The sequence below is a fragment of the Vulpes vulpes genome, chromosome 4 (genome assembly GCF_048418805.1).
Source record: "Vulpes vulpes isolate BD-2025 chromosome 4, VulVul3, whole genome shotgun sequence".
Classification (NCBI taxonomy): Eukaryota; Metazoa; Chordata; class Mammalia; order Carnivora; family Canidae; genus Vulpes; species Vulpes vulpes.
In genome coordinates this window covers 119,051,206-119,078,689 of record NC_132783.1, presented here as the reverse complement: position 1 = coordinate 119,078,689, position 27,484 = coordinate 119,051,206, and the positions used below count along the sequence as shown (strand labels likewise).

The 27,484-nt window shown below is 41.3% G+C and overlaps 1 protein-coding gene across 2 annotated transcripts in view; it reads right to left on the bottom strand.

Annotated features, from left to right (window-relative positions):
* Positions 1-1,490: 1,490 nt before the first annotated feature.
* The window catches only part of HTR4 (5-hydroxytryptamine receptor 4), a 142,441-nt gene continuing 116,447 nt past the window's right edge, over positions 1,491-27,484 (bottom strand). For both annotated transcript variants that reach the window (XM_072756921.1, XM_072756922.1), the window contains exon 7: positions 1,491-5,080. In XM_072756921.1, the coding sequence (XP_072613022.1) occupies positions 4,990-5,080 (91 nt within the window). In that variant the 3' untranslated portion in view covers positions 1,491-4,989. The remainder of the gene's footprint in view (positions 5,081-27,484) is intronic.

The following is a 27,484-nucleotide window of genomic DNA, read 5'->3' as shown; positions in this document are numbered from 1 at the left end:
TGAATGCTTCACAGAGGGCGGCGTTTCAGATTTTCCTTTTGGGATAGAAGTTTCTGGCAATGGGGCATTTTCTGTACAGGGGAACAGGTTTTGAAAATAAGTGGACTTGGGGCACCTGGGTGGCTCAGTAGTTGAGCGTCTGCCTTCAGCTCAGGGCATGATCCCAGGGTCCTGGGATCGAGTCCCACATCGAGTTCCCTGCAGGGAGCCTGCTTCTCCCTCTGCCTGTGTCTCTGCCTCTTTGTATCTCTCATGAATAAATAAAGAAAATTAAAAAAAAGAAAAAAAAAAGTAGACAGGCGTGATTCTGAGGCAAATCATCCGGAGAAACAATTCACAAGAGTCTTATGAATGCTTTATAAAAAGTAAGGACGGGGTAAAACCAAGCAATGTCTTAGATTTTAGAAGAAGAAGCCTGGCCCAGGGGCACCTGGGTGGCTCAGTTGGTTAAGCATCTGACTTCAGTTCAGGTTGTGATCTTAGGGTCCTGGGATGGAGCCCTGTACCCAGCTCTCTGCTCTGCAGGGCATCTGCTTCTCCCTTTCCCGCTACCCCTCCCCAACCTTGTGCTCACATGTGAGCTTTCTCTCAAATAAACAAATAAAATCTTTAAAAAAGAAAAAAAAAAAGAAAAAGCCCAGCCCAGCTGCTGAGGGGTTTTAGGTCACAAAGAAGGCTCCTTCTAGGGATATAATTATTATATTAGAATGCATAATATATTACATTATACTTTTATATGCTATAATCATTATGTAATAATGATTATATTATAATAGTAATGAGCAGAGATGGGGGATCCAAATCTATCTGTTCCCTAGCTTACGTTGACCTATGTGCAATGGGGCTCCCAGTAAATTTGTGTACGAAGAAAGGATTTTGATTTGAAAACCTAATTCTTGTCCACCTCCTGTATTTTATATGTGAGATGATGGAGGCTCCAAGGATTCAACAGAACAGTTGTGATGAGTACCTGTCCTGAATACTGATGGCATTTTTCCATTGCCCCATATCAGAAGAGATTGAGCCTGTATTTCATAAACACCTATTCTAGGCCTAACATCCCAGGGGCTCCAGGGTAAAGGAGCTGGACTCCAGACTCTTGGATGATTCATGACACCAAAAAACATTTCAGCCAGGAAGCCCATGCTTAATAATCTCAATCCAAGATCTCTAGCTATACAGCTGTCACGTTGCCTTGAATGGCTCCTGCAGTGTGTGACCTGAGAGTGGCTGGGCTGGATCCTTCCCCGTCCTCTGCTCTAGGGTTGACCAAGGCAGAGGGATCTGTCCTAGTGCATGAGGCCCTAACAAAGGTGGCAGACAGGCAGACAGGTAGAAGCACATTATCTAAGAGTCTTGGGCTTCTGGCTTTACCTTTAGGGGAATCTGATGCTTGGAAACAGAAAATTCTCCAGCTTCAAACACCAAAGCTTCTAAGAGATGGGCTGGGCTACCAAAGTTACAAAGAAGCTCCACAAAACTGAGGCATGGGATTGACTTTGGCATTTTATTGTGGATTCAAAATTCAGTTATTCCTTTTGAGACTTAAGATTTCCTTGATATATAATTTATATAAACATGTACAGAATGCATAAATATAAACATGTGTGATTTATCAATATTTATCAATAATTAGAATTTTTATATTACAAAAACAAGTCTATGTAGGTTCCTGTTTTTCCCAGAATGCATTTCTGGGAACTGCATCAAAAAGCAGATCATCATAAAGCCAAGAGTGCTTTCCACAGAGGCAAATTAGAATGAGGGATCTCAGTACCTTCAAAGCTTTAGCTTCAAATAAATCAAAGGTATAGCTAATAATTTCATAAAACCAAAGATACAACCATCATTAAAATTTGCAATCCAAAAAAAAAATAAAAAAAAATTTGCAATCCTTTGAAATTATATAATTAAATTCCATGTTCTATATACCAGGCACACATGTACATTGCATATTGATTACACAGGCCACTCAGTGCATTATAAACTGTATTGAGTGGTCCCACTCTGATTCTACTTTTTTGAAAATGTAAACAAAATTTAGGTGGTGGCTAAATAGCATTACACCATAATTAACAAAAATGTACACTGCCTACCAGATTAGACAAAAATCTTAAAAGTATCTGTTTCAGTAGCTCAGTAGATTCTTTATGTAACAGTCTTGTCAGCTGCTCATTCATAATTAGTCCATGTTTGAATTTTTTATTTTCACAGAATTTATATATATATATATACATATTTACATATGTATACGACATTTACAGAGTGGAGATAATTTCGATGACCTAGGTCTTTTTCTCCAAATAAATGTTTTCATGGCAAAAAGGCATTTGAATTTATGTCACGTGACTTTGAAGTTACATGAAAGTGAGGCTCATTCTTACCCAAATTAGCCTGTGGTCACCATCTTCTTCTACTGATTCCTTTAAGAACAACAATATCCCTTCAAATGAGAATGTTTCTGATACATAAATTTGCAGCATGGGTGTGTGCAGTAACCAAATGAGGAGGGATGGATTTGGAAGAAAGAATCCCCGAAAGATGCTCCCTTGGTATCATTTTTCAACCCGGGAAGCTTATTCTCTAAATTGATTCAGCTCTTGATGAAGAAATTCCCAGTCGTTGGGAGCCTGAGTATCCAAAGTAATATAAGCATAGAAAATGGCATTTTATGATTTACAGAATGTTTTCACAAAAATTATCTTCTTTATCTCCACAACAACTTTGCGAAGTTGGCAAGAGGGATTCTTTCAGAGGCCAGAGAGGTTGAGGGTCACACAGTCAGTCAGCAATGAATCACTGCCCACGGTGCTTCTCTATCACATCCATCGTGCCCTTGTGCTCACAGAGGCAATGGGCAGCATGTAACGCAGAGCAGAGAGTTTGGGTGTCATCGCCAGGTTCAGGGCCTTGGGACCCAGAACCTTGCTGCTCCCCCCTTTGTATTAAGGACCATCCTCAAGATGGTGGTCGCCCCCTAAGCAGGAATGTGGTGGGCAGAGAGCAGGGACTTGAAAAAGCAAAGGAGATTGGCCCAGTCAGAGTCAAGGTGCCAGTTAGGACTTACATAAACTGTCTTCATCCTGGATGAGACTAAATCCCCAGTTCAACGTGATCTCCACTGATCACCGAGAGTTCCAGCCTAGACACGGAACATTCTGTGTGGTGCAATATTTCTCAACAGCATTCAGGAGTACTAAGTAACATTTCTCTTTAGAGGTTTTTTCCCTTCCCTAAGGCATGACTTTCTCCCCAATAAGAGATTAAGCCTTCAAAGGGCAGAGATTTTTTTTTGGCATTTAGATGGTTTGGGGGCAATCTTTTCTTCTTTATTCCAGTCTCTTTCCTGTCCGGTTCACTTCCAGAACTAAAGTCAATGTCAGTGGAAATGATAACTGACATCTCTTAAGCAGCAGGAATACTGAGAATGATAAAGTCCTGAGATGCTATCAAATCACAGCCAAGATCACTGTTAACACCTCCCATGGCTCTGGGACACGGCAGTGTTTACTTCCCTGCAACCTTTACTCTGGGGCAGTTGGTAAGAGCCAAAGACTCAGCTTTGAAGAAAAGACATCCGGGTTCATCTGGAGGGCCACGTTGGCAAGATCAAGAGTCCAGAAGGCCCAAGTGAGGAGGGTAGTTCCTTGGAAACAAAGTCAAAAGGCAGGCAAGCCACGGCTTTTCGAGGTAGCTGAGGGATGTAGCAGCATCCTGTGGTCCCAGAAATGGAGAGGGATCTTGGAGATCCCTGAGTCTAAACGTCAGTTCATGGACGTAGAAAGTGAGGTCCAGGAACGGAAGGGCATGGGCCAACATCTCACGGCATGTTAGGGGCAGAGCCAGGGCTGCAGTTGGGGTCCCTGACTTCAAGTCAAGCGCCCCAGCACTGCTCAGCTCCGCCCTCCTCCACCTGCGGGCTGCAGGTGGGCTGCAGGTGGGTCATGTCTCCACTGCGGGAGCTGCCAGCACTTCTCTCCTTTGGAAGCAACAAGGTCAGACTCAAGGCTTTTAAGCTGCTACCACGGGCTGCTCCGCAAGCTCCAGGGCAAGACTGCAGAGTCTTTAATAAGCACGACGATACTGTTGGCCCTGCCCAAGGCTCTTGAGAGGAAGACGCCAGGTTCTAGTCCAAGAGGGAAGCCAGCATCTCAGAGCAGCAGGGCCCGGGCACAGGCACGGAGCAGCTGTCTGGACCGCGCTCCGGGGGTGCCGCGGAGACTGTCCCCCTCTGCTGGATCTCTGCTCCCGTGTCTTCCAAGGTAAAGAAATGGGGCACGTCCTGAAGAGGGCTGACACCGGCCTTTAAGGAAGAGCGAGTGGAGGTGTGCACCTGACACGGGGGCTGCCCGGGAGGACACAGGTTTGGACCCAGACCCCGGGGAGCAAGCGCGTTAACGTCTGGCCCAGAACAGGACAGAGACGAGACAGTGAGCGGTCTGGACAGGACTGTGACAGCCATGAACAAGCAAGAAATGCGAGCTTCTGGAACATGGCTCTGACCACGACAGGCGCCCCGAGGATGTATTTGACAACGTCTGTGAGCAGACACAGCGAAGGAGGCGTGTTTGGAGACATCTAGGACTGAGATAGGACACAGCGAGCGATCGTGTTTGGAACATGACACAGACAGACCAGAGACCAGGAACAGTAAGGGGACGTATTGGGGACAACGGAGAGTGTGAGACAAGGGCGAGATGCCAGGAACGGGGAGTGCAGGGGTGGGGGGGGGGTGGTTGGAAAACTATCCCTGCACAGGGGAAGGGAGTGCAGGAGGAGGAACCCCAGGGAACCAGAGGTGGCCTGTCCCCTGATGCCCTCCAGCGCCACCTGCCGGAGCCCCGGAGACACTCCCCGGGGGTGGGGGGCACAGGCTGCCAGGTGCCAGGCGGGATGGAGAGAAGGGCAGGAGCAGTCCCACTCAAGCGGCAGCTTACAACCTGCCCTCTTTCGGAGGGATGGCTGTCTTCGGAGTCACTGCCCCAGGGCCTAAGGGTCACTGGGGTGAGCAGCCACCAAGGAAGAAGTTGCTGGAGGGTGGCAGTGACTCTCCCATTGGCCACCACACTCCACCGCATCCCTGGAGAGGGGAGATCATAGCACCTTAGCATTGGAATGGATGGCCTCGAAGATCTCTGCAAAGGGCCCACCCAGTGCACACGAGCCCCTCGTGCCATGCAGCTGGGTGGTCCTTTAGACCCTACTTGGGAGTCTCCAGTGACCCGCCAGGCCTTTATTATTTTTGAGCAACTTCAGTTAGAAAAAGAACTTATTAACGTTCAGCCCAAATCCGCCTTCCTATCATTTCAACCCAGTGAAACAACTGTGCCCTCTGGGCCCACTCAAAATTCTTCTCTCTGCTAATTATAACTTCCAAGTTTTCTCTTCTCCAGGCTACACGTTCCCATTTTCTTTACTAGTTCATTATATATTATGGTTTCCGGATTATTGCCCATAATGATCACTGTCCTCTGAAAACAATCTTATTGTGATTATCTCTTGTAACACAGAGCCTGGAAAGAGCACAAATCTACCCGATGAGCCTGACTTGTATGTATCATGCACATTTCATCATCAATTTGGTTTACTTCTATGAATATGGTCAACACTAAATTCATTCCTGACAATGGCAATATTGGCTTACAGGAGTTTGTTTGTTGCCAATTTGTATCTTTGACACAAACAGCTGTCAATTCCTGTGGCTCTTTATTACATTGGTGCAGCCTATTTTATTTTATTTACTTATGCCAAAATACAAGCCATTACATTAGTCTCACAGAAATTTCATTTTATAGGTTTGGTATCATTTTAGTTAATTGAGATCATTCTAAATCGTAACAACTGCTACATCCCAGATAGGATTACTTAGCACCCATTCAAACTAGACTTCAAGGGTTTCATAAGCACACAGATCAGATAATTTATTGCTACCTAGATCTTTCGACTTAGTGTCATCTGCCTGCTAGGTTCTCAATCTTCAGTCAAGATAAAAACAAGCAAAACAAACAATAACAACCACAACAAAACCTAATCAACAGAGATTAGGACAGAGCTAAAGCAGACTGCCTTCCCAGCAAACAGCTACCATTCAGTGTGCCTGAGAATAAACCCACCCGTGGAAGGCTTTATCCAGTGCTTTGCTGAAATGTTTCTGCCATGCAATAAATCTATCCTGATAATGAAATTAGTTGGCATGAATTGTTTTTTAATGAAACAATATTGACTCTTGCTCACAAATCATTTGTGTAATAGCTGTCTTAGAATTTTGGTAAGGCCTATTTCAAGCTATGAGTCTACAGTTTCTGGAATCGAGCTTTAGTCTTTTTTAAGAACTGGGGTAATATTTACTGGTCTCCAGCCTGCCCTCACTTCCCCCGCCCTCGAAAGAGTGCCAGAGATCTTATCAACCAGTTCCTTTAATCCTCTGAGAGGTAATACACCTTGGCTCAGAGACAGTTAAATGCTTTTCATGAATCTTGGACAGCAACCTTCTCCTTATAATAGTCTCATCTTTCCGGTTGGAAGACTATTCTTATTGCAATAGAATATGCAAGATTTCTTACCTAAATATCGAGATCTAACTATTTCTGAGTTTGCTACTTGCTCTGAACATAGCTTTTGATTCATCTTTGGCTATAGATCCCTTCTTCCATGCTATTTTCAAGTATAAGCTCTCTAGATAACTCAAGACGCAGCCTCAAGTCTTTACATACGTCCCTCCATTTTTTATGTCTCAATCATTGAAAATATCTATTAAAAGAAAAAAATAATGAATAGGAAGGAAGGGGTTCTAATTTCCCATTGGCCAAATTCCCTTCATTATTATACTTATTATTACCATTATTATCAATAATAAAAACAGGCCACACATGAAGCTATGTTATATGCCTTAACTGTGACTTTTACATCCATTTAACAGACAAGGAAACTGAATTTCAGAAAGGTTAAATAATTTACCCAGATTTAGTCAGCTGAAAAATAGTAGGATCAGATCTTACATTTAGGTCAATTTTGATACCAAAGTCTGTGCTTTTAACTGTCCTGACATATCGTCACTCATTGTCTTGAGAACTGCCACAGCTAAGCCCTGTGTTCAGGTGGTGCTAGGTCTCTAGCATTTCCTTGTCCCACTGCGACACATTCCAAGGTAAAAGAGGTATGTGCCGAGGTTCACGTCTATTCCACCTGTGGGAAGCCTGTAGGGTGATGTGGCTCCTCCTTTTACTGAAGCACATTGTGACTGGGATATTCATGAAGGTGCGAACCCCTCCTCCCTCCCAAACTCACTAAAAGAGAATCTTTGCCAAGTGGCACATATATTTTCTGTGATGCGAAACTGGGGAGATGAAGATGGAAAGGAAAAAAGCCCCGCAAAGAGGCAGGAGAAAAGTCCGGAGGACATAGTCAAAGAGAGAGGTTGGGTGAATAAACACAGTAAAGAATGAGGACAGAAGATGGGCAACAAGGCAGGATGGTGAGGGCTGGTGAGAGCCACCGAGTGGGGTACGCGAAGGCTCCAGAGCAGGTGGGGAGAGTGAAGGAGGCTCTTTGAGGAGTGTTTCCAAAGGCTACATTGGCTCTCTCATACAATGCTGCCAGAGTGTCAAATAAAGATAGAGGTGACCACAGAATCACCGTTGGAGGTCTGCGCCACTCCTATTCAGGCTACGTGAACATGCAGGGTATAGCAACCAGAACACAGGGACCCGGCAAAGAACACCATGTTGGCTTTCATCCACAGGAACCTCTGATGACTCACTGTCTTCTGTGTGCCTCACTTTCCCCACTTGCTAAATGGGGAGGAGGAGGATTATCTAGAAGATCCTCTGCAGCCCTGACATTCTGATTCTAGGAGTAGCAGAGATGGTGGGTGACAGATACAGACCTTCTGATTGGGCACCAGCTGTGTGTGGGACTGTTCTCCAAAGCTGTGGGTAATTGCTTGAATTTGGCTTTTAATATTCTATTGTTAGTATCTGATACTTTATATTCTGTAGGGAGGGAAGAGGTTTTGCTGCAAACACAGAGAGGGTAGTTTTTGGATTCGTATTAAAGAATCTGAAAGACCTCAATTTCTGAATCTGTGAAATTACATTGCAAAGCTGTTAAAGGGATCTGGGTAGGATAGGATAGGGTAGCTGAGATGCCACCACTTAAAATGCAGTGAGACCACAACTGTCTCTCCTCAAACATATGCTTGAGCAGAAACATTGGCAGAGCCGCTCAAAATCCCTGATGCAAAACATCATTGAGAAAGAACCTCCGACATTTCAACACATGACTTTTTCAAGTACAGTTTCTTGTTTTAACTGTTTTAGTAGAATCTTCTACAATTTACAAAGTATTTTTGTATCTTTTTCCATGTTTAATCTTAAAGATTAGATCTTAAGGATTAAGATTCCTCCATAAGGAAGGAGGGCACAGAATATTATTTCAATTTCAGAAGAGAAAGAAGGTCAATGTAGGGGCATAGATTGATTGATGCGGATGGTGGGGCCAGTGCGATGAATCAGGCACTCTGCCTCCCAAACCAGGAATGCTGTCCACTGGGGAATGTAGAAGTCCCAGGGAAGAGTTTTGTGGTGAAGTGTAATATTAACACTTCATGAAATAGACTTATAATTACCTATGTTCCAGAAGAAGAAGGGTGAGGAGAAGGAAGAGGGAAAGAGGAGGAACAGGGCAAAAGGAGAAAAACCACTAGCTAAGTTATCATTCACAAAGTGGTCTAGAGGTTATGTGTGCCAGAATTATCTTGGGAACTTAACAATAAATTCAGATTCCCAGGATCCACATCTGACCTCTCTGTCAGTAGGGGTAAGAGGGCAGGGGTCAGGTGGGGCAGCATACATCTGCATTTTTAAAAAGATATTTTATTTATGTATTTGACAGAGAGCAATAGCATGAGTGGGGGGAAGGGGTAGAGGGAGAGGGACAAGCAGGCTCCCTGATGAACAGAGACCCTCAATGCGGGGCTGAATCCCAGGACCTGGGATCATGACCTGAACCAAAGGCAGATAGACGTTCAACCAACTGAGCCACCCAGGTGCCTCGACACTTGCATTTTTAAAAAATGCTCTCTAGTAACTCCTGTGCTCATAGGAGTATAAGATTCTTCTAGCAAGTGTATATCCAGTTATTACACTCACACCCGAGGCAGCACTTTAGGCCAGAGACTTAACAGGGCTGCAAAGAGGAAGTACAGGTGAGTGGGAAGAGCCAGAGCTACAAGATGAAGCACTCAATGATGCTCCACAAGGGATCAGAGTAGAAGCACTGAAATGCACACAAACAGTGTATTTTAGCAGAGTGAATGAGGGAATGGTTATTGGTTTTTGTGACGCTGATGATGAAATAAGATGTAATGATGAATCATAAATATGAGAATTTAAAAATGTAAAGAGATACACAAAGCAATTTTTGTAGGTGTTCTTTATGTGATGAAAACATAGAATGCTTGGCTGTAATTCGCTGACAAAAATTAATGGAATTGTCTATAAACAGTGAGCATGTAGACTTGTATTAAGTTACGAGTAAGTTCAATCACTCAAAAGGCAATGCCCTAGGTCAATTTCTTCATTTGTTTTTACATTCACTATCAACCAGAATAGAATATGGACTCTGGAAGATCCAGTATTTCCCAAATGCAGGATGTGTTCCACAGGTGATATGTCAAACAAAGGGCACAGCATTAAATAATTTGAATCACAATAAGGGTATCTGATACTTCTTCCACTCACTCTGCTTATTTTTTTTTTCATTGTGCTTATTTTAAAGAAAAGACTTAGTTGCCCCCCACTCTGGCATTAGCAAGTTTCTAATACCTAACAAATGGAGAGCAGGCCTTAGAATCAGAGCCTTTGACAAGCAATGGGATCAAGTTAAATTTTAGTAATAATAATATATACAAATAATAATTTGTTTTCATTGCATTTATATTTAAAGTAATCTACTCTATATGATTTTGCATTCAAGGTTATGATATGTTTGTTTGTTTTTACAAATACACTTATTTAGATTAAAAATGTATTAGGGGCACCTGGGTGGCTTGGTCGAATAAGTGTCTGACTCTTGATTTCAGTTCAGGTCCAATCTTGGGGTAGTGAGATGGAGCCCCACATTGGGCTTCACACTGGGTGTGGAGCCTGCTTGAGATTCTCTCTCCCCCCCTCACCTTGCCCTTTCCTGCCTTAAAAAATAAATAAATAAAAATTAAAGCCTTGCTTTCCCTATCCTGTCTACTGAAAAAAAAATGCAGCATTTAAAAAAATGTATTTAAAGGTAAATAGTAAATATTAAAATGGATTTAAAGGTAAATAGTAAAAAAAATGAATAAAGGTAAATACTAAATAAATAATAGTATGGGTAGAATGCTGATACGTTAGGAGTTGTGAACGTGGTAGGCAAGTGACAAAAGTTCCTATCAGACAGATGAGAAAACTGAATTGCAGAGAACACAGAGTCTTAGCAAAGGCATAATGCAATACACCCACAGGGTGGAAGCTCTAAAATCACAGGCCAGCACTCTTCTTGCTATTTTGTGCTACTGGTAGAAAAGACCCAACCAGCTGAGTTCGCACAGTTTGAAATGCCTACCTTTTGGCCCCTGGACAAATGTATTCCCAAAGCGGTTTTAATTCTGCCACCAACTTCAGACATGTCCATGTTTCAATATGCCAAAGTTCAAGATCAACTCAGTGGGCATGGCTTGTTCCAATCCTAATGCACTTCTTACCCTACTTCTCAATATACACATATGACTAAGGTCAAACCATTCTCCTGGTGAGATTTTTCCCCTCCATTGTCTACCACATTTCTCAATGACAAATAAAAGGATTGGAACTTTGAGTCTTTGGGGAATGAGGCTGATCACCTGCTTTTTCAGCTCAACTGTTTCAATATGACTGGATCTAAAAATATCTAGAAGAAAATGCCTTAAAAGTACGGACCCATAAGAAAAACAGCCAATACTTATTATGTGCCATTTATTGTGCTAAACAAATGATAGAATCACCTGATATAATTTTCACAACAATCCTTTGACCTAGGTTTTATTATTTGCAGGTTCTCGTTGAGTGGCATGAAGTCCTAGTAACTTGTTCTAAGTCAAACATGTGTTCCAAGTAGAGCCAGGATCCCAATCGGGCAATCCAATGAGTGTCTCACTACACCAGCACGCACCTCCAGTGCATCTTCACTGGACAGGGACCCTTGCTCCCAGCCACTGCAGGTAAGAAAATGATCCACTCTTGGCAAGCTGCCCAAGGGAGGAGAGATGCTCAGGTGCATTAGAGTACCTAAGATCCTTTGTGATGAACTAAGCTTCCAAGAGAAGGAGAGGCAGGTGGTAAGGGAGCCCAAAGGGGGAAGTGATTGGTTATTGCTCAGAGACTGAGGGCGCAGGGATCAGGGAAGTTTAGAGAACTCATGTTGGAACCCTGCCTTAAAGGATGAGTAGGCTTATGCCAGGCAGGAAATCGAGAAAGTGCATTTAGGGCAGTAGAAACAATCCAGACTAGGAGAACTCACTATTTATTTGGGGGAAGACTGATCAGTCCTGCATGCACATTGCACAGAGAGTTAGGTCGGGAAAGAATTGAGGGAAATGAGCTAGACAACAGACTTGATCAGTCAAGAGAAGCTTTATATGCCCGTCACTCCTCGTCCACTGCCAATCCCACTATGTGGCTCAAAGTTGTTCTATTACAACTCAAACTGGCTGACATTCACAGTTTAAAATCCTACTTGCCTGAATGGCCTTTCCATTCTCTTGAATGATGCACATGAAATAGATCATCTCTCCATGTTTATAGTTTACAGATAGTCTCAAAAGAAAATCAAAGAAAGAACAAATAAATTATAATATGCAATACTGTCAAGAAAAGGTCACCCTAAAATTATCAAATGTGTGCATAGCTTTGAGTTGAATTCTAGAGCCCATTCTTTTGGAAAATAATTGACAAACTGGACTGAATGCAGGGGACATTGCCCAGGATAGTCAGATTGTGTGTGCGTGTGTGTGCGTGTGCATGTGTGTGTGTGTGCATGTGCGTGTGTGTGGTTTCCAAGGGCTCAAGCCATCAAAAAAGAAATGGAATGGTAAAATCTCGACTGTGAGCTCCTTAATGGCAAAGATCTTGCCTGTCTAGGCCTCTCCCATAGAATATGGAAAAAACAGTGCCTGGTCCACATTAGAAATGTAAAAAAAAAAAAAAAAAAAAGGCAATATGTGTATGAATAAGTGAGAATGGGCTAAGAGTTCTGAGACTCAGATTCAGATCTTAGTTCTCCAGATATAGCAGCTTTCTCTTAAGCAAACATCTTAAGTCTTTGAACCTCAATTTTCTTATCTGTAAAATACTGGGTTCATCAGTCTACTTCAGGTTATTCTCTTCATAAGACTAACATACAACCCCATGGAGTGGCCATAGAAGACCCTGGAGGAAGGGGGTTGTAGGCCATTTACATGCACATGCCCATATGAGCATCTGTCTTGATCAAAGCAGTGATAAAATTTCATTTTTAAGATTTTTCAGATTCCATTTAAACAAAAGATTTCCACACCTGAAAAAAAATGTGTTTCAAAACTGCTGGACTACTCAAGCTCGGTTATCACTTCCAGCTATAAAACTCTAAGTTTTTACAATGCTATGATATAGACAAGTAAAGTTTGACCAAAATCTGCAACAATTAGGACTGTTCAAACAATAGAATGTCTTGCTTTGGATAATAATGAGCTGCCTCTCCTCAGGAGGGGAGATAGACAGCTATCAGAAAAGTTACAGGAGAGATCACTGCCCTGGCTGGAATATCACTTCTGAAACCTTTCTCGTGTCTAAGAGCCAAAAGTTCTATATTTTTTCAGAGTTTGCAGTTAACTAGCAAGAAGCATAGCTTAGTGGTTTACAGCAAAGACTTTGAAATCAGATGAACATGTGTGAGAACCCTGGTCCCAACCCTCACCAGCTGTAAGACACTGACCAAATTAATCTCTCTGAGTCTCAGTTTCTTCATCAGTAAAATGAGAATAATAATAATACCTGCTCCATAGAGTATATTAAAGATTCAATAAGATGGCACATGTAATACACTTAGTTCAATACCCGGCATATAAAGCAGTGGTCAGTAAATGGTAGGTGTTGCAATGATGATGATATAGAAGGAGGAGAAGAAGGGAGGGGGAGGAAGGAGGAGGAATGGGGGAGGGGGGAATGTCTGGACCAGGAAACCAAATTTTTCCTGAAGCATCTAATTATTATACATGGCTACCATATGTATGTATCCACATATGCACACATACACATGGATACACACACATGTATACTCCTTTCCCCAAAGCCAGAAACTCAAAGCAGGCAATGCTAATTCACAAAGAGAGGAACAAATTACACTACACCAGCCAGCAAAGGAAATAAAAGTCTGCAAAGAATAAAGGAACAGGAGCAGACACCAAATATATTTGTTTGTCAGGTTTATCAAAATATAGATTCACTAATTTCTTAGAGAATAAAAGGCTCTCCAAGAACAATTCTAACTGAGAAATGTTTCTAAGAATCTTGTTAAAAATAACCTGAAGTATGCACAGAAACAAGAAAAGACATTCAGAAATCTTTTTGAGAAAAGTAGGTTCCTGGCTCTTTGCTTGAATATAACCCAGAGTGCACACAATTGTTTGTTTCTATAACCAGAAGCCTTTTGCTGGGTTTCCTCACTCAGGGCTTGAAGACGATTTCATCACATTTGTAGTAGAGCAGCAGCTAGAACTTTCTGCATGCCTCCTTTCTCCACACTTCCCCTGTCCTTGCAGGCAAAGTACTTCTGAACCTATTGCTCAGCAACTATCCTGCCCCTTATCAGGAGGATATTATGGTGACTTGGGCACCAAACCATTTCCCTTCACCACCCATTCTGACAGTGAACCAGTCTTCCAGCAGTAGGAGCCTTATTCTATGAACCTGTCTTCCTGACTTTTTGCCTGGAAAGATGATTATGATATTGAGGACACAGTTTATCAATAATTTATGTATTCCAGGATCCATGTGTACAGGATCTTACACAAACCTCATAACAGTCTTATGAGGCAAGAACCATTTTGCACAGGAAGAAACTGAAGCAGAGAGGTCAAGTAACTTGCCCAGGGTCACACAGCTTCAAGGTGGCAGGACCTGAAGTCAAACTGAGGTCCATCAAATACCAGGTCCTATGCTTTTAGCCATAACACTAAACTGCTCTACTGGTACTCTGGTTCCTGCTAGCTTGGGATCCTGCCTTGTTATTTCCAGAGCCTAAAGTCCTGGTCCTGACATCTCTATGTAAAAAAGGAAGAATATAAAGATCAGACTGAGGGGGATGTCTCTTGAAACCCAACCTTGGGGCCCTTCTCTATGAACATATTTAAATAGTAATTGTGTTCATATTAAAGGCTCAAACAATAGAAAATTATCCTGATGGGTAGATACGACAGTATTTTCCTCAAATGGGATCTCAGGCATCAAATCAGCTATGTAAGTAAGCACTGAGCATCTAGAGAGCCTGGGGATGAATTTCCTTCCTTAGTTACGTCTAAATTTCCTACCATCCAGAGACAGCCAGAGGAATCATAAACCAAAACAAAACAGCCCCTGAAATTAACAATATTACCTCTGGCACATTTCTACCCACTGGCAATCCTTCCAGAAGGTCTCCAGCTTCAACCAAATGAGATATTATGCTGGTTGAAGTAGGTTTTGCTCATTCTTGAGTTTAACTGCACTGCGGGAGGACTCCTTGTGATTCTGTAACTCACACAACTACAAAGGAGGGGTCTGAGGGTGTCTCCTTAGACATCCCACTGCTTGCTCAGCCATGCTAATTCAGCCAAAGCTTTCAGTGACCAATATCCATCACCGCTTCGTCACTGGGAGGTCATCCAATTTTCTCCTTCTATTTTATTCTACTTATTCTCCGTATTAGGAACATCCTAGTAAGGCAGTCCATTCCATTCCGTGCTGAAATGCATACTCTTAAAACTTCAATCTTTCATCCCTACTGCTTTCCCCTGGGACCTTGCAGAACATGCCAAATCTCTTTTTCCTGGGACAGTTCTTAGATAAATAAAAACAATGCGTATGACCTGAATCTTTATGCTCTTAGCTTAGCATCCCTTGTTCCTGACATTGTTCCTCGCAGGTCATTAGTTCTGCAAGGAACATCATGGGTTTTGCCCTCTTCTGGACACACTGGTTTGTCGACATCTAGTATAAGATGGAGTTTTACCACCTCTGTGGGCCAGGGACCTGCAGCCTTACACTAAGGCCCAAACACACGTTGACAAGGAGTATGGTTTTCTGGTGGATCTCGTGTGCTCTGGAGGCGATTCCTTCCTGAACAGCTGCTCTGACTAAATCGGGAGGGCTGTGTCCCTGCCAAGTACATGTTGTAAGAGAACAAGCTCATAGAGCCTGTCTGCTGGAAAGGGCTTAGCTGCAAGGTGACTGCCACACGCTAACCTCAGAAATTCAGGGCCCTTCTTCCCAGAAATAACATCAATTGTCTTCTATAAACAAAACAATGGGCTTTTTTTTTTTTTTAAACCTGTCTTGTCTTGGTAATGGATGTGAATTAAGAGGAGCCACATGGTGCAGGGGTTGTGCTGAAGTGGGCAGGTAAAAGCACACCCATACCTCCTGGCACCGAAAAAAGACTCCTCTTGCTGTCCCCTGACAGTGGTAAGGAGATTCTATGTTGCAAAGCCCAGAAGATTCGCTTAAAGCAGGGTTTCTCCACCTTAACACTATTTTGAAATTTGGGGCCAGACAATTCTTTGTTGGGGTGGGGGATGGGGGCTGCCCATGCATTGTTGGATGCTTAGAAGCAACCCTGGCCTATATCTACTGGATGACTGTAGCACTCATCAATTGTAGAACCAAAAATGCTTTCAGACATTGTCAAATATCCCCCTGGTATATAAAACTGTGCCTCGTTGAGAACTAATGGGCTATACCCACACCCACACTTATCCACAACTTCCCTGTTTTATTGATGCTGAAAAATGTTGACTGCTCAGTGATCAACATAGGCTTCCTGCTCTTTCCACTATACTAACCATTCTCAATACTGCTGTACATCAAAGCCCCTAAAACATGCCTTTCTGGTCTTCATGTGGCCCCATTAAATAGAATCTCTACAAGTGAGGGACGCCTGGGTGGCTCAGCAGTTGAGTGTCTGCTTTGGCTCAGTGTATGATTCTGGAGTCCCGGGACTGAGTCCTGCATCCGGCTCCCTGCATGGAGCCTGCTTCTCCCTCTGCCCGTGTCTCTGCCTCTCTCTCTCTCTGTGTCTCTCATGAATAAATAAATAAAATCTTAAAAAAAAAAAAAAAGAATATCTACAAGTGGAACCTAGGCTCCGCTGGCAAAAGCTCAGAAGTGACTCTAGTGTGATACAGGGTCAAGGGCCAGAACAGCACACACACTGCCTCCCATTCACGACCCCGGACCACCTGAGGCACCTCTGGAGCTGGGTGCAGTTTGGGAGTCTGTCTGGCCTGCAGAGTGGCATGCATGCTCCCTTTGTTGTGGGCACCAATCCCAGAGGTCTGGTACACAGAACCCTAACACCCTAGCAACAAGTGCACATGCAGAGCAAAGGAGGCAAAACAAATACACACAGAATGTACCCAACTTGTTCGACATGGTTAGCGTGTTTTAGTTTGGGTCAAAGAAATGCCTACAGGTAATTCGAAAGCCAGGAGGCATATTCAAAATAACAGCCCCAACTGTTCAGCACAGGGCACAATGTACCCAGGAAACAAATCTTGTCTCATGTTGCTTGGACAATTATTTATAAACAGCGTGATTAATTTAATTTAATTCATCTCTGGTTTTTCTTCTCGCAGAGGGAGCTCTGCATTCCTTATTCGAGGGCAGTGTTTAGAACACAGAGATTTCTATTGACTCATTTCTCAAGAAATGCTTATCAGGAAGCTGAGAAAATAACTGGAGAAGTTTGTTTAACCAAGCTATGAATGATGTTATATATACAATTATAATAACAGCAATCGTACCAGCTTCCGTTCATTGAACGCCTTCTATGTAACAAGAGCTGGACTGAGCTCTGCACATATATTATCATATTTCACCTTAACAAAAGCCCTAGGGGATGGGTTCTAATAGTATTCCCACTTTACAGACGAAGGAACTGGGACCCAGAAATGTCTGGGTTACGTGTGAAAGGTTCTATCAACAGTAAACGACAAGTCTCAGGACTAAAAGCCAGGTGTGTCAAACGCCAGCACTTCAGCCTTTATGCTTTTGGTTCTGTACCAAAGTTCACCTTCCTGAGTCACAGGTGGGAACTCTTCCTTGAATAATGTTTCAGTGGAGGGAATTATGCTTTGTCTCAGCACTTTGACCCAGGAGGGGGCACCCCGGGGGCAGCTTACACCACTTGATTACTAGACTTAAGGCAATGGGAGTTCTCCTGATGTTATTATTCTGCCCGAGTTGCTGGTGTGATCTCAGCAAGAACGATGTTTCCTGAGAGGCTGCTTTAGGTGGTGACTGGGAAGGACTGGGGATAGGCCAGCTTCGTGGTCCTGTGACCAGTGCAGACAGACAGAAACCCAGATCTTGGTTCAATGCTCATCACCATCTTGAAATTCTTTTTTTGTTTTTAAGATTTTATTTATTTATTACTGAGAGACACACAGAGAAAGGCAGAGACATAGGCAGAGAGAGAAGGAGGCTCCTCGCTGGGAGCCCAGTGCAGGACTTGATTCCAGGACCCTGAGGATCACGCCCTGAGCTGAAGGCAGATGCTCAACTGCTGAGCCACCCGGACATCCCTTTAGTAACACTTCAAGCAAATACAAGGTGAACACATATATAGAAAGCATTTTCCCTTTTTCCATGGTCTCTCAGCAACTTCTACAATGTGTTTACCACTGAGCCTTATTGAATTCCCACAGATTGTGAGTCCACCAGAATCCTGTGCTCATGCTTATGAACACATCTATGACTGAGTCATTGGGAATGAAGACAGCCCTCAGAGGCCATGGTTTCTACTGGACCCAAACTTGTCAAAAGCAGAACAAAGACACTGCTGTGCTAAGAAGGAGGAACGACCAAAACCCCTATTATCAGGACACCTGGTTGGCTCAGTGGTTGAGCATCTGCCTTCGACTCAGGTCGTGGCCCCAGGATCCTGGGATCGAGTCCTGCATTGGGCTCCCTACAGGGAGCCTGCTTCTCCCTCTGCCTGTGTCTCTGCCTCTCTCTCTCTGTGTCCTTAATGAATAAATAAAATCTCAAAAAAAAAAAAAAAAACCCAAAAAAACAACCCTATTTTCTCTTTTCTCACTCAGGTTGCTCTTTTCTCACTCAGGTTGCTCCCCTGCAACCCTCTTTTCTCACTCAGATTGCTCCCCTGGATTATTAGCCAACCACTTCTGCTGAAAACACCAACACAGAAAGAAAGGATAAGATATGGCCAACCATGGCTCCTTTCCCTTTCAGCACTTCCTCACTAATCAGTAAGCGGAAGGAAGCAGTGTTACTAGAATGTGTGTGTTATCAAGAGGTGAAGTAAAAATAGTTGCATTGGTTTTGTACACTGGTAAAAACAAAATACAAAAGCATGCTTGAATTGCAAAATACGATTTGTGTGATTTGTGTCACTTCGGTAATCCCGTATTAGCAGAATGCTCTCATTTGCATTGAACACTGGCATTGCAAAATATAAAGATGAATGGTAAGTTTCTGCTAATAATTAAAATTATGTTTTATTTTTTCCTGGAGGATAGCAAAGAAAATACACCACGACAAGTTGAGAGAAAAACTGCAGATGAAAGAAAAAGGCTTTATACATTAACACTTCTGATGGAAGTTTTTACCTACCCTTTAACCAAGGGGCCCTGCATTTGCTTTCTGTGTTGGGCCTGCAAATTATGTCACCAGCCCAGAAGGAGGCTGAGGGACATAAGGCAAGGTCATCCTCATCCATCTTTGATTCACCCAGATTAATTAAGTCTTGCATTGGCTCAAAACCATGAGGTAAATGTTGAATCCAATTGTAACCTCCAAAGTTCAAGGTAAAGGCCACAAAATAGCTTTTAAATGTCAAATAACTTTCCAACATTAGCAGAAACCTCTAAGCATCCAAAGTAAAATCAAACTTAAATTATTGTCTCATCCACAGGTAGTCTTCCAACCCATGGTGTGAAAAATCTATGTTGAAAAGGGGAATTCTGGTATGTCGACATTGAAAATTGGCAAGTGATGTCACAGTGAAAAAAAAACACAATGATTCTGGTTATGGGATTAATAAATATTTTTTAAAGTGCTGAAAACTTATTTGAGTATACACATTCCAGGTGAGCAATAGAGATGGATAAACCATCCATCCACTTAACTAGTAACTCTATGAATTTTTTTTTAAATTTTTTTTAAATTTTTATTTATTTATGATAGTCACAGAGAGATAGAGAGAGAGGCAGAGACACAGGCAGAGGGAGAAGCAGGCTCCATGCACTGGGAGCCCGACGTGGGATTCGATCCCGGGTCTCCAGGATCGCGCCCTGGGCCAAAGGCAGGCGCCAAACCGCTGCGCCACCCAGGGATCCCAACTCTATGAATTGAACCATGTTCTCTGCCCTGAAGGAACTTTTGGGAATAAGATAGACATGTTACCTGCTTTTGTGTATTGACAGTCTGCATGAAGAGATAGACAATAAACAAGTCAACAAAAAATAAATACAATGATAAATTCTTATAATTGTTATTTATAAAGCAATAGCCTAGAAGAATTTTTTCTCCTACTATTTTTGTGGGACCCTCTTTCTCTTTGCCTCCTTCTCACTTTCAATTTTTCTCTATCCTCATATTTTCTTTCTCTATTGATTCCAAATTTAAATCAGAACATACTAATCTTATGCATGGAAATGTCAAAGACTTCTATAGCACATCCATTAGAATTGACTTATGTACTATTGAGCTTTGGTTGATAACAGTAAGTCTGAGAGATAACATATACTACCTCATTCCAGAGAGAAGGCTCTAGAGCTGTTTTGTCCAATGAAACTTTTTACAATAATGAAAATATTCTACTTCTAATGTGTGGCTACTGAATACCTGGTATACGGTTAAGGGTTACCCTATTGGACAGCACAGCTCTAGAGATCCTTAAGTAACAAAAAACTGTTTATCAGGGGGATTGAGGATGGGTAGTGGAGGCTTATAGCCAAGAGCCAAGTTAGACAGACAGGAAGTTCTTTGGGAAGTGCTTGCAGAAGTTCTCAGCCTTCTGAGGAACTGGGTGAGTGTCCTAGGTTTGGGCAAAGTCTAAACTTGGAGAACCAGGTTCTCTATACCTAAGCCTGGCCTGAGAGCAGAGAAATCCATCCCCAAAGCTAAACTCTGCGTGCCATCTCTGCATTGCTAAGCATGCAATCTTAGCTATTTACCTAACTTATAAATAGTCTGTTCTCATAACGTAATTATCTCTCCCTGGAGGATGGAGCTTTGCAGTTAGCAAAGCAATTTCACCTCCATTACTTCGTTTGATTTTCACAATGAGATAGTGAGACAGGCAGGGCAGGGATTATTTACCCAAGACGCCAAGACTGGAATCCTCAGCGGATTTCATGTAGAGAAAAATCTGTTCTAAGGTTACTGTCAGTGCCTCAAATCCTTGCTCTACCTTGGATCACTGGGACTAATCTTCATAAAGACAGTGAAACAGAGGAGAAGCCAGACCAAGGAAAGAGGAACGGAAGCATTCTTTTACTACTTGTCAGGTCTCACAATGCGCCAGGCACTTTACTAGGCTCTAAAGACTCAGCAGAGAAGAGCACTGGCAAGATCTTTGACATTTCTCCAAGAATAATGGACAAAGAACTCTAGAGTCAAATCCCCAATGAATTCCAAATCTCATCAGTACAGCTTGTCCCTATCTCCTGTCACACTATGTGGTCACAGCCTATGTTATCACACTTCATCTCCCAAGTGGCCAGAGTCACTTGGCTTGAAAAATGGCTGAGCTGAGGCAACTTCCAAAGGAATTTTACTAGTTAAATCACATAAAACTATTACCCTTTAAGAGACTCTTTTTAGAGTGATAAGACTGTCGTTATTCAGAAGCACAATCAATGCCAGCACACACTGGACCATTCTGATCCACTGGACTCAAGAATCTGTGGTTCACAAATTTAACTCACATAAGAATCATCCTGGCAAAAATGCCATTTTTCTCTAACTCACACCAATTCCATGAATGGGGTCCAGAAATCTGTGTTTTTAATAAGCTCCCAGGGGACTCTTAACTGAGTGGTCTACTGGCCATATTTTAGAGAAAAAATAATTTTAAAAACTAATAATAAAGGTTACAAATAAGGGGACATGATTGTGTTCTCCAAACCTTTAACAATATTGCATGGAGAGTAATGGAAGAATGAAGAAAAGCCTCAAGGGGACATAAAATTATAGCATACAGAAAGATATAGCTTGGTTGTCTCCTGCTCAAGGCAGAACTAGGGTCAGAAGGCAGAAGTCATAGGGATGAAAGTTTCAACTCAATATAAGGAAGACCTTCTAAACTCTAGAGTTGCCCAACCATTGAGCAGGCTCCTAAAGCAGTATGATTCTCTCATTGCAGGAATTCAAGCAGAGATTGGATGACCCTTATCAGTGATGATCAGGAAACGGTTGGTTAGGTAGCAATCCCATCAGTTCCCATTAAACCTTGTACATAACCCCAGCAATGTCTAATGTGCTGTAATTATTTGCTTATGGGTCTCTTTCCTCAGGCTGTGAGCTCCATGAGATTCCTACTGTCATTTATCTTTCTACATACTACCTCATACACAGTGCCTGGTACATTAGGTGCTCACTACACAGTTATTGTGACTCAAATCTCAGAAGCTAATAAATCAAGTTCCAGAATCTGCAAACCTGAACTTTTTTTTTTTTTAAATAAGATTTTATTTCTTTTTAAATTTTTTTTTATTGGAGTTCAATTTGCAAACATTTAGCATAACACCCAGCTCATCCTGCCAAGTGCCCCCCTCAGTGCCCATCACCCAGTCACCCCAACCCCCCGTCCACCTCCCTTTCTACTACCCCTTGTTCATTTCCCAGAGTTAGGTGTCTCTCATGTTTTGTCACCCTCACTGATATTTTCACTCATTTTAACTTCCAAAGAAAAATTTGGATTTTTTTTAGTACTCTCTTCTGCTATCCACAGTGAACCCCTAGCAATATCTCTGATTTCTCCTTCAGGAAAGTTTTATTTTTATTTATTTATTTATTTATTTATTTATTTATTTATTTATTTAGGAAAGTTTTAAAGTTCCCTTCAATATGGGTCTTATATTTTCACTTTGTACTTTTTAATAGTAACTTTAGTTACTGCTTCTGTGGATAATGGTATTTTTCCTAATCCACATTCTAACTGGTGATTTCTAGTATGTAGGAGTCACTGAATGTTGGGTTAGTTATTAGATATCTGGACACCCTTGTGAAATGTCTTAGTTTTCATGGTTTATCATGGATTTTCCTGGTTTAAAAAATCATATTGTTTATAAATAGTCTCAGTTTTGCTCTTTTTTTTGCCCTAATTTTTTTGCCCTAATTTTTATACTTCATGTTTCTCCTCCCTGTCATTTGGATTATGTATGCAATGTGGGACAGCCCAGGTGACAAGGCAACCTTGTCTTGTTTCTGACTTGAGTGGGAATGCAGCCACTGTCTTCTCACTAGCTTATTTCTTCCCCTCTCCACCAATATGTCTGATGGGAGTTTCCTAGAGTGGGAAAGCTGACTTCTATAAGACTAATAGATTAGTGGATGGGGAAAATAACTATAGAGCCAGGTGAAAGATGTGACAAGGAGAGAGAAGCTAGCTCCAAATCTGCTAAGAATCAGTTCACACCCATGATGAACCTCTTAGAATCCATTGCCCACATGCTGGCATTATGCCTCCTTCTAATATATGTGTGCATACAAATTAAAACTGCCCCAAGAAACATATATATGACAATAATCTATGTTTGGAAGCTATTTTTATTATTTATTTATTTTTTAAAAAAGATTTTATTTATTTATTTGAGAGAGAGAGCGAGAGGCAGAGACATAGGCAGAGGGAGAAGCAGGCTCCTCACAAGGAGCCTGATGCAGGGCTTGATCCCAGATTCTAGGAACATGCCCTGAGCAGAAGGCAGATGCTCAACCGGTAAGCCATCCAGGCGTCCCTGGAAACTATTTTTAAAAGGCTATGTAACTTATATATCTAGACAAACTACTTCATCAGCCCACCAAATGGTATGTTCATTTCTATTTTGATCAAGAGCTGGATATTCCAAAGAAGATGCTTATCTCACAGAAAACCAAACATGACTGCAGACATCTCTGCTATATCTACAATAGTTTGTTCAATCTGGGTGGCCAAAGTCTTCTAAGACTGCCTGGCAAAAGGATATTTTACTTCTTCGGTTGCCCATATGTGTGTTCAATAATAAGATGTTGCAAATAGATCTTTAAAAAGGGTGGGGGTGGGGGGATCCCTGGGTGGCTCAGCAGTTGAGCACCTGCCTTCGGCCCAGGGCGTGATCCTGGAGTCCTGGGATTGAGTCCCATGTCAGGCTCCCTGCATGGAGCCTGCTTCTCCCTCTGCCTGTGTCTCTGCCTCTCTCTCTTTCTGTGTCTCTCATGAATAAATAAATAATATCTTAAAAAAATAAAAATAAAAAGGGTGGGGGGAAGCACCTGGGAAGCTCAGTCAGTTAAGTGGCCAACTTTCGGTTTTGGTTCAGGTCATGATCTCATGGTCTTGGGATCGAGCCCTGTGTTGGGCTCCAAGCTCAGAGGGGAGTCAACTTGTAGATTCTCTCTCTCCCTCTGCCTCTGCCTTTCCCGCTGCTCCTGTACATACACACACTCTCTCTCATAAATAAATAAATAAATAATAAATAAATAAATAAATAAACCCAAACAAAATAAAATGTTGCAAAAGTCAAAGGAGTATAAGAATAGGACCATGACTGGAATGCATACTATTCCAAACCATTGAGGCAGACTGGCCTGTTTTTAGTTCAACCTGGAAAAGTAAAATTCTATTATCTTACAAAGACTTTAAAAGAAAAAGGCTCTGTAGTTTCAGAGTGTTGTCATGAGCTGGCTCTCTCCAGTGTGATTCTTGGGTAGCAGACTAAGTCCTCTATACATTATAGATTCCCAGGGAAGATTTTTTTTTTAAAGGTGAGATAATTTTCAATTTTGAGTGTTTTAATCTTCCATTTAACCTGAAGAAATCATGAAGACTGTTGACCTTGGGCCAGTTATATATTCTCTTTAAACCTTGGTTTTATCATCATTAAAGTCATGATAATTATAATAGCAACCTATTTATGCTGTAAAAATTAAACGCGATAATCCATTCAAAGTTCTTAAATACAGTAACTGGCATATTTTTCTGGAATTACGCTAGGTATCATAATTATTATTATAATAACATAAAATGACATAAATTTGTGAATGAATGCTTAGCATAAGGAAAATGAAGTTTCACTTATCAAATTCCAAATTTAATTTAATTTAGTTTTTAAGTAATCTCTAACTCCAAAATGGGGCTCAAATTCACAATCTCGAGATCAAGTGTAACATACGCTACTGACTGAGCCAGCCAGGTACCCCTCAAATTCCACATTTTAAACATGCAGCAGGATGTTCAGGCATCATCTGACACTTCTGTGATTTGCATTTTGTGCCTGTGGTTGGATTTCCCATTTATTTAGCTTGAATCCATATTGTCAGTATCAACTGATTGATTCTTCTTTTTTAAAGCTTTAAGTTTTCAGTCCTGTATGGCAGTTCTCCCTGAGAATCACAGAAAGTGTCCAGATTTAGTAACATGGTAGATGACAGTTCCACTTACGGAGATAGAAAAGACTTGGAAGTTTGGAGTAGGTGGGTGGGAGGGGTTTATAAGAGAATTCTGTTTAAGATACATTAAATGTGAGATTCCTAAGAGGCACCTATGTGAGACTGTCAAGGAAGCAAACTGGATTTTGTGGTCTGGACCTTAAAGAAAAGCTATGATCTAGAGGCATTAATTAAAGAGATTGATGGCACAAAGACACCATTTAAAGCTATCGATGGTCAAATCACATTAAGTGAAAATGTCATTTGAGAAGAGTATGAAGAACCAAGCTCTGAAGAACTCTAACATTTAGAGGTCAGACAGAGAAGGAAGAGCCTATAAAAGATAAGAAAGAGTTTCTGGTGAGTCAGGAGGCAAACCAGAAAAGTATACTGTTTAGGAAAATTAATGTGAAAAATATTTCAAGAAGGAAGACAGGTTACCTGTAAGAGGTCAAATCAATAGCGTTTTCAAAATTTGAAAACTTTTTTATGAAAAAAAGTTAACCAAAGTTCAAAAGCAAGCAGAAGAGAAAGAAATGTATTTGCAAATTACCTAACAAAGAATTAATAATTAGAATATAATAAAGAATATTCAGAAATTAATAACAAACATACAACAAAGTTATCACACAAAGCACCAAATATGTGAAGATGCAGTTCATTCAAGGCTCAATATATGTCAACAACTTTTAAACTAGTCCATAACTAACTTAAAAGAGGCTCAACCTACCAAATCATCTGGAAAATGCAAATTAAGTGACAGAGCATTTCTGTAATTAGCAAAATGGTAAAAGATGAATAACGTATAGCATTGGTAAAGGGAAGGGGTAGATGCTGCTCTCACACCTGCTGATGAGAATGCCAATCGCTACAGTACTCTGATCTGATGCTAAACCTAATATTTTTAATAGCACATATATATATCAATAGAGCAATTTCACTTTGGGTAGCTATCTAAAAGAAATATTCATACACAAAGAAATGTGTTCAAGGGCATTGAAAAGAATACAGTTAGATATAGCAAAAGATCGGTAACACCTACATAGCCGCTGATGGGAAATTAATAAATTTTAACATGCATTTTTAGTACAGAAGATTATGGAACAGTTAAAAAGAATGAGTTAGATCTAAATGTTCTGAGGTGCAATGATGTCTAAAATACATTCTTAAGGAATGAAAAGCAGGGTGCAAAAAAGTACATATAAATGACACCATTTAGGGCAGCCTGGGTGACTCAGTGGTTTAGCACCACCTTCAGCCCAGGGCGTGATCCTGGAGACCAGGGATCAAGTCCCAGGTCAGGCTCCCTGCATTGAGCCTGCTTCTCCCTCTGCCTGTGTCTCTGCCTCTCTCTCTCTCTCTCTCTCTCTCCGTCTCTTTCTCTCTGTGTGTGTCTCTCATGAATAAATAAATAAAATATTTAAAAAAATAACATGACACCATTTATATAAAATAAAGGGAATAAGAAAGTGGTCTAGTTTAATACTTTTGCATGTGGCTGTCCAATTTTCCTAGCACCATTTATTGAGGACCTTGTCTTCTTCCCATTGTACAGTCATTCTTCCTTTGTCAAAGATAAATAAACTCAAAATGGAGGAAAGATCTACATGTGAGACCTAAAACCATAAAAATCCTTCAGGGGAGCACAAGCAGTAATTTCTCTGACATGGGCTGTAGCAACATTTTTCTAGATATGTCTCCAGAGGCAAGGGAAACAAAAGCAAAAGTAAATTATTAGGACTACATCCAAATAAAATCTTCTGCACTGTGAAGTAAATAATCAACAGAACGAAAAGGCAACCTACTGAATGGGAGAAGATATTTGCAAATGACATATCCGATAAAGGGTTAGAACCCAAGATCTATAAAGAAATTCCTACGTTATTATTTACAATAGCCAAACTCTGGAAGCAGTCCAAATATCCACTGATAGATGAATGGATAAAGAAGAAGTAGTGTATTATTCAGCCACTAAGAAGGATGAAATCTTGCCATTTATAACAACATGGATGGAGCTAGAGAGTTATAATGCTAAGCAAAATAAGTTACTCAGCGAAAGACAAATTTCAAGCCCATGTCTTGGAATTCGAGAAACAAAACAAATGAGCAAAGGGGGAAAAAGAGAGAGAGAGAGAGAGAGAGAGAGATAAACCAAGAAACAGACTTTTAACTCCAGAGAACAAACTGATAGTCACCAGAGGGAAGGTGGGGGTGGGGGATGGGAGATATAGGGGATGAGGGTGAAGGAGTGCGATTATTTTGAGCAAATAAATAAATAAATAATAAAATAAAATAAAATAAAATAAAGGGAGAAAAATTATGAATTTGTATGTTTTTATGAATGTTTGCAAATGCATTTAAAAAATCACTAGACTAGTTTTAATTGTCTCTGAGGTGAAGGGTAGGATCATCAGGATAAAAGGGGATTTTTACTTTTGATTATTTAGGTTTTATATTTCTTGAATCCTTCTGAATCTGTTGATGTCCTACAGGATTTTTAAGAAACACATACATTTTTCTTAATTTGTGCTAATACAATTGATCTAAAGAATTAACTATATGATTTATTTATTTATTCATCAAGAGTTTAA